This window comes from Garra rufa, chromosome 6 (genome assembly GCF_049309525.1).
Source record: "Garra rufa chromosome 6, GarRuf1.0, whole genome shotgun sequence".
In the NCBI taxonomy this organism is placed as follows: domain Eukaryota; kingdom Metazoa; phylum Chordata; class Actinopteri; order Cypriniformes; family Cyprinidae; genus Garra; species Garra rufa.
In genome coordinates, this window is record NC_133366.1 from 30154558 (window position 1) to 30167906 (window position 13349).

Below are 13349 nucleotides of genomic sequence, written 5' to 3' on the forward strand. Positions count from 1 at the left end.
TGATCTTTGGATCTTTGTATTCATCAAAGAATCCTGAAAGTTCTCAACTGTTATAAATATTGATTAATATTAATAAATATTTCTTACACAGCAAATCAGCATATTAAAATGATTTCTGGAGTAATGATGATGAAAATTTAGCTTTGATCACATAAATAAATTACATTTTAAAATATATTCAAATAGAAAGCAGTTATTTTAAATACTAAACATATTTTACAATATTACTGCTTTTGCTGTATTTTGGGTCAAATAAATGCAGGCTTGGTTAGCAGAAGAGATTTCTTTGAAAATCATTACAAATTGACTGCTAGTGTGTGTCATAGTTTTGTCATCTATAAGCATGAGTGTATTATCTCTCCCCATCTACACCGCTATCGACGCGACAAAACACAACGCTTGCAGTAGCAGTACAGTTGCTGTAGACTGTTGCGTCGCATGCAGTGTAGCTGGCTTGTCTGGCTCTAGTGGGCGCACACTCACAGGTACTGCCGAGAGAGAGAGAGGAGGGAGGGTGTGAGAGAGAAAGAGAAAGAAGTGAAGCCAGGGAGCTCAGCACAGCCAGCATGGCGAGCCAAAGGGACTTCACACACAGAAAAACATGGATTAATGTCCTTCTGCGACTCCTACAGCTGTTATTGCCGTACATTCAACACGGAGGAGCTCAGTTTCAAGGTGCGGGGGACAGATTCGTCTTATTTATTTGGTCCACGAAGGCAAAGCGAGTGTGAAAATGTCGGAGGAGCTGCCGAGGGCTGATTTGACAAGTAACGTTATTCAAGTGCACTCGTTGTGCTAAAAGGGCACAATAATCATTGTATTTACCCGAAATCCGACCTATTTCACGCGGGTTTTTAGCCGTCTATGTATTTGCATACGGATTTATGTTTTGATTCAAAACTGAGGAAAGACGGCTTGCGCTTTTTTGGCCAAGTTATTGGTTTTGTTCGATTTCCTGTGTCAATGCAATATGCTACAAAGCTCATATAGCTTCATACAGCTCTTATTCAGTGCAGTCTTTAGGAACTATAAACGTCTATGCGAGGGTCGCAGCGGTAAACACGAGTTAAGAGCAGCATTAATGCACATTTAAATATGTTTCCAGCTGCGTGTATGTGGATTGTTGACATGGTGCGATCTCTGGACTAAAATAGCTTGTCCGTTCAATTTCACGCCTTTGTCATCCACGCCAACTCATCTGCTGCTTGCTGTTCAACTATTGAAAATATATTAGCTAACGCATACGAGATAAGCCCAGCAGTAGTGTTATTTTCGCATTTCCTGTATTTTTGTTTAGAGACAGGAGGGATTGCTCTGGTGTTTGTTGTTGATATGCTCGCTTGATTTTCTATATGTTTATGTCATTCTTTCCTCTTAAAGCTCTGACTCAGATGTCCAGCGTGGTTGAAGTTTGGCAGGCTGAGGACGCAGACTTCTTCATGCCATCGCAGGTATGTGAGCTAGTAAAAAAAATATGACGTCATGAACTGGACGTTTTTATCACAGGTCAGCTTCACTTCATTGTGAGGCGAGAGCACGTGCGGGACGTGGTGCAATGTGCTATTGTTACGTTTGCAAAGGTGGCGAAAATCAAAATAAGGTTTTTCGTTTGTATTTTTAAATATTACTTGAGAATGTTTTGGTTTGTGCAGTTCATATATGGGCAGGGCGATTGTTTATTTAGCTTGGTGAAATGTGTTTCCATGTGGAGGCGGGAACAGGAGGCATCTTTCTGTAGGACTCTGGGATCCTGAATGGACCTATAGAATAATTTTGCTTTTACATGGTTTCATAACAGCTTTTAAATGATTACCTCATTACATGTTTTAAAGTTTGCCCTTTCTCTTTAAAATTACTTTCAATAGACTTAAAATAATAAAAAAATTAAACAAAAAACGAGTTAATAAATATATATATATGAAAAAGGCGTTCTGTTAAACTCGTTTTAACGATTGAAACACCGTTTTCAAAGCAAATACCATAAAACTTGGAGCATCTTTAGGAAATCTATTTTGTGATGTTAGATGCTCGTATGTAAACAACAGCATGGATTGCAAGGTTAATGTACTACTGAATATGTTATTCTGCTTATTTATGCTGTCTAAACAACTGAAAAAAAAATGTGTAAAAGCTGCTAAATCATATAGAGAAAGACTTAGTAAGTGGGAAAGGCCACAATATTTTGAATAACTGAAGTTAATAGGTGGTAAAGATATGAGCAGTATTAATTAAGATATTAGCCTAATATTTTACCTACCTGACTGAAATTCTGGTTCAGTTTGGCCAATCACAAATGCATTTTGTTCCTCAGTTTTTTGCACTCTTTTCCTTGATTTGTTATAACTTGTTTTGGCAGTCTGTAGTACTCCAAATGTCTTTCCCGGTTTGACCGGATAGTACAGCTTAAAACTTGACAATAATTGACCATTTTCAGCAGCAATAATCAGCAAAATATGTAAGTTTTTGTTTGGTTAAGTGGTATTGTTTACATTCAGTGCCACTAATATTTCTAATTGATGAAAACACTCTATAGCTATAATGAAAATTGTCATGTTTACACACTCTCATGTCGTTCCAAACCTCTTTGACTTCCTGACTTCTGTGGAGCACAAAAGTTATTTTAAAGATACAGATTAAGATTGTTTGTAACCAAACAGTTTTAACCACTGACTTCCATTGAAATGAAAATCATTATGTTTCAATTCCAAACCTGTCTTCTGTGGAATATAATAGGAAATGTTAGGCGGAAAGAATCCTCAGTCACCATTCATTTGCATGGTATGTTAAAAAAATGCAGTAAAAAATTAATGGTGGCTTAAAAACCAGTTCCTTACATTCTTCCTAACTTATTCTTCTCATTTTTGGGTGGACTAACCCTTTGAGTCAGTAGGTCAGTAGTTGATGTAATTGCTCTTGCATTGTCATGATCTTCGCTTGACGTCATGAAATGTTACAGTTTATGGTTTGTCTGTTAATGAGTCTAATTGCAAGCCATATGTGAGCGCAAAAACCCAAACTGTTTATAGAATAAAAGTTAAACTTAGTTACAAAATTTGTACTCTGGTTGGTTTGCATGTTTCATGCCTCATGGAAATAATGATGATAATAATAATAATGTTTATTTAAATCGGAAATCAGAATATTAGAATGAATCGTGTGACTGGAGTAATGATGCTGAAATTTTAGCTTTGCTCACAGGAATACATTACATTTGAAAATATATATTCAAATAGAAAAAAAAACATTACTTTAAGAAACATTAAAAATCTTAAGGTCATTGCACACTGAGTCTGAATTTTCACACATTAAAAAAATAAATGTTTAAAATTCCTCAAGTTATGTCAATCACGTTTACACACTGCCTCCAAAACTTTCTTTCGTCATTAAAAAGTTCGGATCAGGCTCTATTTTCTGTGTTTTCGCATCCGTAGCAAGCATTTTGATAGGAAAGGATGACAAATGAAAACAACTAAAAAAGGCATACGGAAATTTCAGACTCAGTGTGCAATGACCTTTACTGTTCAAAAACTTTTGACTGGTAGTCAAAATCATTATGATTTAGAACTTGATGTACTAAAATATCTGAAACTAAAACTGAAATAGCTCTAAGCTATATTAACCTAATAAAAAAAACTAAAAATAAAAACTGTTTCAAATATTAATAAAAGATAAAATAGTATATAAATGGTTCTAAAATAGCACTAGTTTGTGGTGTGCTCTTTAAATTGTGGTTATTTTTGCTGTGGTGATGCTAGAAAAGTCGAGCCAGTTGTACATTACAAGCATTAAAGCACCACTTTTTCCTAGCCTGGGACTTGGACATCGCTGTAGAAAGTTATTAGAAAGCAGAGCTTTATTGCCAAGAATGATCTTCCACATAAGGAATTTGTCTTTACTACACTTTCAGTCCTCAAGAGTTCTAATAATACAATTGTAAGACACAGAATAATGAAATAACATTTAAATGATCCAAATTAACAACACATAATAGCATAATTGCTATTCTATGCAGACAAGGTAGTGTGTATATTGTATGATTAAATATTATTTGAATGAACAAAGTGTTCATAGAGCTGTGCAAAACTTATGATGCCATTGGCACTTTAAACCAACATCTGGCATAGTTACAAAAGAGTGCTTTTTTGTGGTAGTGGATGTTTTTGTAGATCACGATCAGGCTCACGAGACTGATTAAAGTTTGATAAAGATTTTTTGTCATGTTTCCTTCTGGGCAGGAAGCTAATGTCACACAAACAAGCACAGAAACTGCTGCTGCTTAAGAGGTTGACAGACAATTTGCCACTTATGTGGTTAACAGTTACGTAAGCGACCTGTCTTATGGCTTGAGAATGGCCACAATCAAAGGGGATGGAAAATTCCATTTATAGTTCTCCATTTGTTTAGAGGGGCTGTGTTTGTTCAGTTGACAATAGTGGAGGTGGTAAAATCTTGTTACATCAATCTGTACTAGTATTTATGTAGTAAGCATGTTTTACACCACATGAAAATGTCATACTGAAACTGAACCATTGCTTGACATATTTAGAAAAAAAAAAAAAGAAGAAATGCAGCATGGGAATTGACTATCACTTTTTAAACCAGTTTCCAAGGCAACATCTCTCATTTTTATTTAGTTTAACTTGATGTGCTGAAATAACTAACTAATAAAAGACAATTTTGAAATATGATAAAAGCTATAATAGTATTTCAATTATACTAAAATAACCCTTTACAAATTGTGGTTATATGTTTGCTGTGTTGGTGATTAGAATAGTCAAGCCAGTTGTATGTGAAATGCAGCATGGGAATTCCTAAAATTAAAAAATACACCATCTGATCTGAATAGTTTTTTATTTCTAGCCAGCATCAGGGGAATATTTAAATGACCTTGCTATTGAATGTGCTGCGGTGGTTCATTACATAAGTACAAACGGCAAAGCACAGTACAGTGAAGTCAAAAGAAAGTGGGTTACAATTCTTTACAGTATAACTGAATCATTCTAAAGTTCAATTATAGGGCAACTTTATTTCCCCTAGGCTTTCTCAGTTGATGTCCATGTTATTAATAGCACATAAAATAATATTATTTTATATATCTCAGTGGTGTGCGGTGGTGTTATGAAATGAGGAGGCAAAGCCTTCAAATGTTTTCTTTCTTTCTTTCTAAATAATTGTCTCAGAATATACATTTAATATTAAAATCATTTTGCAATGGTCTGTAAACCCCTCCTTTTGATAAGCCTACTCTGCTCTGATTGGTCAGCTGGTCAAATCTGTTGTTATTGGTCTTTTCATATACAATTGAAAAATGTCGGAAATGAAACACTTCACAAAACAATAATGGTGGATGTGTTAGCCGAGTACTAACATGGCTAACTGATGAAACGATGCAGTTTGTAAACCAAAATATGTCTACATTCTTTATTATTAAAGTAATGAGAATAACAACAGTCTACATTAATCAACACATTCTTAGGAAATAGTGGGTTCACAGCGAATTACCAGAACTATTTTAGTAAGACAGTAGTATAGTGTTTTACCTGGAAAGCTAAAGCTGCACTAGGTATACATCACATATTAGCACATAAAACTTGATTTTGAGCACTCTATTGAAAATGTACACAATGTATTAATAGTACTTAGAGGTTGTGGTTGGGAGACGCTTGTTGGTTCAAATAAATAAGGTACGGACTTATCTTTCATGGACAAGTGTTCAGCGATTCCCACATTGAATTTGCCAAGATTAGAGAAGCAGTCCTCGGTAAAATGACTATCACACAACGAAAGGTTCAAATTGTGTTGCTGTGGAATCATGGAACACAGCGTCTTCTCGACATGGTTTAAGCACGCTAACTATCGGAAGTGTTCGTATTTCACGGGCAGGCAGGGATTATGCTAATTTGTTACCGAGTGAAATAAATAGGTAACGGGCAAAAGATTTAAAAAAAAATATGACGATTTGTAAAGGCGATTCAGAATCGACTCTTTCTTTATCATGCACTTTTCTGTTTAACAACAGACTGTTTACAATGAAGGATAGCTACGTTACAACCTGCAAAAAATATATTTTTCAAAAACCTGTATGACCTGCTCTTAAACTCTTAACTATTTTTGAATTTTTCGTAACATCAATCATCAAAGTTTTGGTAAATATTGGTCACCGACATTTAAATGACTTTATTTAAAATATCACCAAGCTGATTACTTGAGCCTGGAATACACTACACAACTTTTAAAATCTGAAAAGATTTTTGAAACACTAGGCATCATACACTTACCGACTTTGCAAATAGTGGCAAAAGAAAACTTGCCATTAGTGTTGGGCGATATGCTCAATTTTCATATCGTCCTATCGTCAGCCTGTGAGATCGCCGATGCACGATACTATCGTGCTAATTTATTTAATAATATGTGAATGTGTCAATATGTAATAAATTCCTTATTCGTTTTTTAAGGGTAGTGCATGTGACTTGTCACACAGTTGTGCGTGTACAGAGCGCTGATGGTAGTTCTGTTCAAGTTTACTTTCGGTTTCATTCTCTGCTATCTTCACGGAGCGGTAAATGTGCGTGCCTGAATGTATCTTTCTTTACCCGTCATGTTGCGATAATGTTACCGCTGTATGTCTGATCTTTGTCATCAGTTCATGTTGTAGTTCAGTTCATACTGATTGTGGAGAAGCGATGTGCGTGTAATTCACGTGCGTATGTTTAGCGCCATTTTATCGCATCGTAAATCTAGTTAATAGGGCTGGGTATTGTGACCAATTCAGCGATTCGAGTCGATTCTTATTTTTATGGTTTCTATTCGATTCGATTCCGATTTCGATTCGATTCGATATCGATTAGCTATCAATATTTCATTTAAAATGTTAGTTTTGCAGACATGGGATCCATATTTTGATATAAATGCTGGTAACTGAAACTCTCCTACTTAAGTTTATTACTGAAATACACATCTACATTAATAATAGGGTGCACACAGTTGTTTATTTTAAACAACTTTTATTTTAAATGAACACTGTAACAAGAAGTCATAAATGTGTGCACCCATTGTACACCATGTAAACAAACTGCAAAATGCACATTACTGTAAAAAAAATAAAAAGACTGTAAATGTGCAACAGTGAAATCTATTAAGAACTTCAAACGTTTAAGAAATAAAACATTTTTCTAAATTCAAAACGTTCAAAACAGGCCCATTATAAAGCCCTTGTCTGCGTATACAAAACATTCTAACTGTCCATAAAACTAACAGCTCTTAACTACAGCCTTATCATTTTTGATCACCAGATTTTTCTGCAAAAAAAGCTGCTGATCAACATGTTCTGATCTGATCTAAGGCAGCTCCTTTGCGCTGTGATTAGATCACCAGCGGTTAAGAAAACTCTCTCAGCAGGAACACTAGTGACACCTTCAGGACGAGAGGTGAATATTCATATCCTCTTACGTGAAGCACGTGCATTAAGAATCGATTCGGGGATTTCCCGAATCGATATCGTTGCGTTAAACTGAAGATCGATTAAAATCGGAGAATCGATATTTTTTACCCAGCCCTACTAGTTGACAAATACAGATGTTACTGGGGTGAATGTTTATGTTTCCTATATACAGACAGATTCTCATATATCATATTTAATTCAGCCTAAACCACATTTTACTACCTCTGTTATCCTAATGACTGTCTACACTTAATCTATGTACACTGTATGATGAATAAATCTCTTACCCATTTTCACTGCACACATCTGCGGCACAACGCGGCCACTCTGCTTGTGTTTATACCGTGGCAAGTTTCTGAGGCATCCTAGAACCGACTCTCCGCGCTGCATCGCTAAAGTTAGGTGCCTTTTTGACGGATAATAATAATAATCGTCTTACTATAGTCAAAGCCATCAGCAACAGATATCTCTGACTATCGACGATACACGATACTATTGTCTATCAGCACAACCCTACTGGCCATCATACACTACAGAACACTACCAGACTTTAAAGTTGTTCCGAACACAACAAACTCATGCAGAAACGTGCACCTTGTTACTAGGAGACACTTAACAAATGAAAACAATATAGGTTCTAAAATCGGCTGAAATATCAAACATGTTTTGATATCCTCCAACTGGATAGAATCTGAAAAGCTACGCAATATCGCGTTCAAAATCGAATGCGATTCATCCGCGATTTTGAACGAGATATTGCGTAGCTTTTCAGTGATCTACGGCTCAGTGTTTTAAATACCGCGCCATCTGAACGCAGGTGATGGAGATTTACTACTAATCACAGAACCGGCTTTACTGATGAGATACGCATGACAATCGCATGCGATTTATTGCGCAGCCCTAGTCTGTAGCTAAAAAATCTGAGTCAGTGACCATTATACAAAACGCGATTTTCTTTGGAATCTGTCAACTTTCAGCAACTGGCGTCAACTTCTCCAGACTGTAAATCGGTGGAAAATCAGGCCAAAAATCATGTAGTGTACTCCAGGCTTTATTAAAAACTCCCACAGATCATGTTTTCATGCTATTTTAAGTCTAATTTAGACATAGCAAAGTGTGTGCGGTGTTTACGCCTTTTTAAAAAATGAGTCTTCCCATTAGCGGCATTATATTGTTGATTCAGACTGATTTGTGAACGCAGAACACGCATGAACACAAGAGGCGGGATTTATCAGATGAACTAATCACAGCTGAACAAAACCAGTTATATCTAATCATATCATGATGGAGACATTGCCTCCTCTCACGTGACTTTACCCTATTTATTCTCAATGACCACCCCCTCCAAACCCACCACATGCTTTAGGGAGGTCTGTTAAAACTCAATGGGCTCAGGGGAGGTGCTATAACTTTACTCGCTGGTGTCACTGTTGGACAGTTTGATTTTTAGAAAATCAAGTGATTTATACAGTATTTTAATGATATATTTTGTTTTGTATCATCATTGTTTTATTTTTGTACTATTTTTTTCTTATCCAATATATAAACATTTTTAAGTGCTTTTTTTCTAGCATGACCTTTTATTACAGATGTGTTAAAAGACAAAGATATGATTTGGTCATTCATGAGTAATCTGGACTTATAAAATTGAGGTCAAATAAACAAATGGCTTTCCATAAAAAAACACACATTATCAGTTTGACAACCGATTAAAAACAAACCCATAAATAGACTTTGATTCATTTGTAGTCAATAGAGATGTCAGGAGTGATTGAGTAGACCTGCAGCATTCCATTTAAAGAGAACCTCCCTCACCCGATGATGGATGGATGGCGCATTTACTCAATGCATTCTAATAGCGCTTGTAAATACTACACTGAAAATCTGCAGATTCACAGCATGTTTTCTAGTTTGACGAAGACTCTAATTGAAACCCTTTGTCAGTAGTTCTGCATATTCATCCAATCATTGTAAAATGTGTACTTAACAGTCATCTGACACCAGGCAGCCAAGTGGCCTCTATATACATCCATTGTATGCCTGGAGGGCTATAGTTAGTTCCTATGGAAACGCTGTTTTTAACAGCGCGCATAGACACTCGTCAGGTAATCAGGGTTTTAAGGCTCTCAGTAAGATGGCTATTTCAGTAAATTGCCTATAATGTGCTACCGGCAGTTTATGGGATGGCATAGTTAGAAGTGTCGAAACGACACAGTTTTCCCTTTCACTACTTTTGCATTAAAAACAAAGTCAGGTCAGATCTACTTGGACTCTGAATTTACAGGTTTCTGTTTTGAGTTTAGTTTTTTAGGTGACACTTTAAAGTGCTAAATGAAGAAATGTAATGCATATATTTCTGACATATTGCATATTACTTACATTTGTTTACAAAATGTTTTACAAAAGTTTGGGGTTGGTATGATTTCTGTTCAGTGTTCTTGAAAAATCTGTCATTTGTGAAATATTATTGCTTTTTATTTATTTTTTGATATTTTTATTATTTAAAATATAAATCTTTGTAAATTCATTAATATTTTTACCATCACTTTTGATCAGTTTAATGCATCCTTGATGTTCTTTTGAACTTTCTATCTATCAATCAATCAATAAATAATTTTAAACATCATAACTGTACATGTAATATGCTGTTACCAACTAAATAAATATGTTTTTTTTTTTTTATTTCCAGGCAGAGGAGCACCACAGTGAGAATGTTCCTCGAGATGAGAGGTGAGAGTTTCTCTTAAGACCACAGTCCCTTTGAATATTGGAATATTTACAGATTAAAAATATTCAAATTATTCAGACACCAGATATAATTTTAGATATTTTTTTATTATTGGGTGCAGAACACTATAGTTCATTCATGTAAGTGAGGATAGCAAAATAAAGTAAACTTTGATATATTATACCCACTATTGGGTACAAATACAATGAATTTGGGACCAAAAATTATACAGACACTTCAGACCATGTTTTGCTTAAGTGTTTTTTTTTTTTTTTAATTGCTAATGCAACCTTTTACACCACAGACTGTAATTTTGGTTTGACTGTACGTTTCTGGTGGTCTATTGTGTACGTCCCCTAAACATTTATCTGAAGGCAGAGCTGGTTTGTTTTACCAGTGCATGGAAAACTAAGCCTCCTGAGGACACCAGCTTTCTGTTTACTCTACATTTGCATTCATGTGACTGGCATGACCTAAAATCAACACACTTTGTTTTATTAACTGCATTTTTAATGGCTAGATATGAAAAAGAGCTCAGCTTAGAACTCATTGGCATTTTGTTTATATGGAAAAATACCAATTTTAGCACACGCCTGCAAGGCGGCACATGGTTTACAGGTGTGTTTCAGAAGAAAAAGAGCAGCATGCAACACAAGATATCAGATCGAGTAGGTGCAGATACGAAAAACAAATTGCCACATATTACTGAAGCTCAAAGAATTTCTGGTATTGTTGTGGCTTGCTTTATACACAACAGTAAATTGTTTGTATGCAAGTATACAAGTTAAAAAAATATAAGTAATAAAAAATAAATCCTTAAAGGCTTTTACTAATGCAAATTTTAGAATGTATTTGGTAAATGTTTCCATTGTAGTTTGTGCATATACGCTACCAGTCAAAAGTATTTGGACCGTAAGATTTTTACTTTTTTTTTTTTTTTAAAGAAGTCTCTTCTCACCAAGCCTGCATTTATTTGATCTGAAGTACAGCAAAAACTGTACAATTTTGAAATAATGTTACTATTTAAAATAACTTTATTTTTAGCATCATTACTCCAGTCATATGATCCTTCAGAAATCCTTCTAATATTCTGGTTTGATGCTAAAAAACATTTATTATTATTATTATTATGTTGAAAACAGCTGAGTAGAATTTTTTCAGGTTTCATTGATGAATAGAAAGTTCAGAAGAATAGCATTTATGTGAAATAGAACTCTTTTGTAACATGATAAATGCCTTATCAACAATTTTGATTTGAAAAGAATCCTTGCTAAATAAAAGTACTCATTTCTATAATTAATTCCCCCTTTAAAAACATTACACTGACTCCAAGCTTTTGAATGGTAATAAACACTTATCTTATGATCAAATAAATGCAGGCTTGATGAGCAGAAGAGACTTCTTTAAAAACTTTAAAAATCTTACTGTGCAAGAACTTGACTGGTAGTGTATCTTCTTATAGAATAAAAATAAGTTCCACCTCAAGTGACCATCTACATTTTTTTTGCTGAGTATGCATTTTAGATATTGTATTTGCATCTTGATGTTTCAATTCAACATTTTTAGTGCAGTATGCCTTAAAATAAGTAAAAATGGATAGAAATCCAACTAGTGTTGAGGATTAGTGTTTCATTCACTTACTTAGCAATTTGATTGAGTTTCACTAATAGCAGTTCGGCTGATGAGTGATTCTTTTATTGGTAGCTTGAATTCTGCAGGAGAAGAATGTGTTGGATTCATTATTTGGTAAATGCATGGAAAAAAAAATTTGTAAACTCTGAGCAAAGTCAGTTCAGATTTATATCACTATAAGCTGTCAAATATTTGTGTATTTGGTCATATTCAAAAAAGCATGTGCGACTTTACATGCAAAGTAACCGAAACATTACTTTCTCTTCATTTTCCCCTCTTCATTGTCTCTTTGCCACATCCTCCCATGCTACCCGTCACCAACTCTGTAGATCTCATTCTGCTATCTGCCTGTAGCAGATGTTTCATAGTTCACATTGTCTTTTCATTTGTTTTGACATGACTCAGGGTAGCAGCATGCTCTGTGGTTAAGTCCTAATCAGAGACTATCACCAAGTACAATGACTGCTTTTAACACAGCAGCATCAACAAGACTCACTTCCTCTATCAACAGCAAAGCGCAGTTACATGGACGTTAAAGACGCCTGTGTTGAATTCATATAAAAACATTCAGTGCCAAAAATAATGCCATCTTTAAAAAATAATTGTTTTGTGTCAGACTCAATTATGCATTATCATAAGTTTTTTTGCTCCGTTTTATATAAAAACATTGCACTTTCAAATAAAGCTAAGGGTGACCGTTGGCTTCAAAACAAGGAAGTAGAGATGACACCTTCGCTCTGATTGGTTCAAAGTGAGTTTTTGAATAAGCAGAAATGACCAAATTTGGGTAGTCTTTTGAGCAACCTGTCATAGTCATACTAATGTAGTTATATAATAATGTTTGGTCCCACTTTATATTAGGTGGCCTTAACTACTATGTACTTGCATTTAAATTAATCACTTGGTACAATGAACTTATTGTGTACATACAGTTGCAATCAAAATTATTCAACCCTCCAGAGACTGCAGTAGTTTACAAATACAAGCTTTTCTGAAGATCCAGGACTTTAAAAAAATTGCATCTATAACCAGTTACTGGCATATTAAAAGTGATAATGTCAACATGTAATATTTTTGAGTTCTAGGATTTTTTTAATAACACAGCTATGTCATAATTATTCAACCCCTGTTTAACATTGCTGTTTTTTTAGTCACTTATTTGTATGGTGGGGAATAAAATTGTCTTAAAACATTATTAAGCCTTTAGAAACTCTATTAGAAAACAAAATTAGCTTGAGCTGTTACACATACATACAGTTAGCCCATGCATGTGCTGACGTTTTAGTAGCTAATATGACAAAGTCAACAATAGCTCTCACAAAAGCCATAGAGAAGCTACAGAGAATAAATAATTGTATTACTTTAGAAAGTCTAAGGCTATATGAAGATTTTCAAGGCATTAAAGGTTCTCAGAGACACAGCTGGCATCCTTATTCCTTAGTTTAAAATGTGTTGTACCAGAAAACCTTTGAAGAAAGAAGTGGCAAAGTGAAAACTAAAGATTATGAGTGATCTGAAAGCTTTTTCAGGTGAGGAATGGGCCAAGAT

General features: G+C 34.8%; 1 protein-coding gene across 1 annotated transcript in view; it reads left to right on the plus strand.

Annotated features, from left to right (window-relative positions):
• The first annotated feature begins 532 nt into the window (after positions 1–532).
• LOC141336504 (transmembrane protein 131-like) overlaps positions 533–13349 on the plus strand; it is a 76304-nt gene continuing 63487 nt past the window's right edge. The window contains exons 1-3 of the mRNA XM_073842157.1: positions 533–675; positions 1381–1451; positions 10131–10171. Coding sequence (XP_073698258.1) covers positions 567–675; positions 1381–1451; positions 10131–10171 — 221 coding nt within the window. The 5' untranslated portion in view covers positions 533–566. The remainder of the gene's footprint in view (positions 676–1380; positions 1452–10130; positions 10172–13349) is intronic.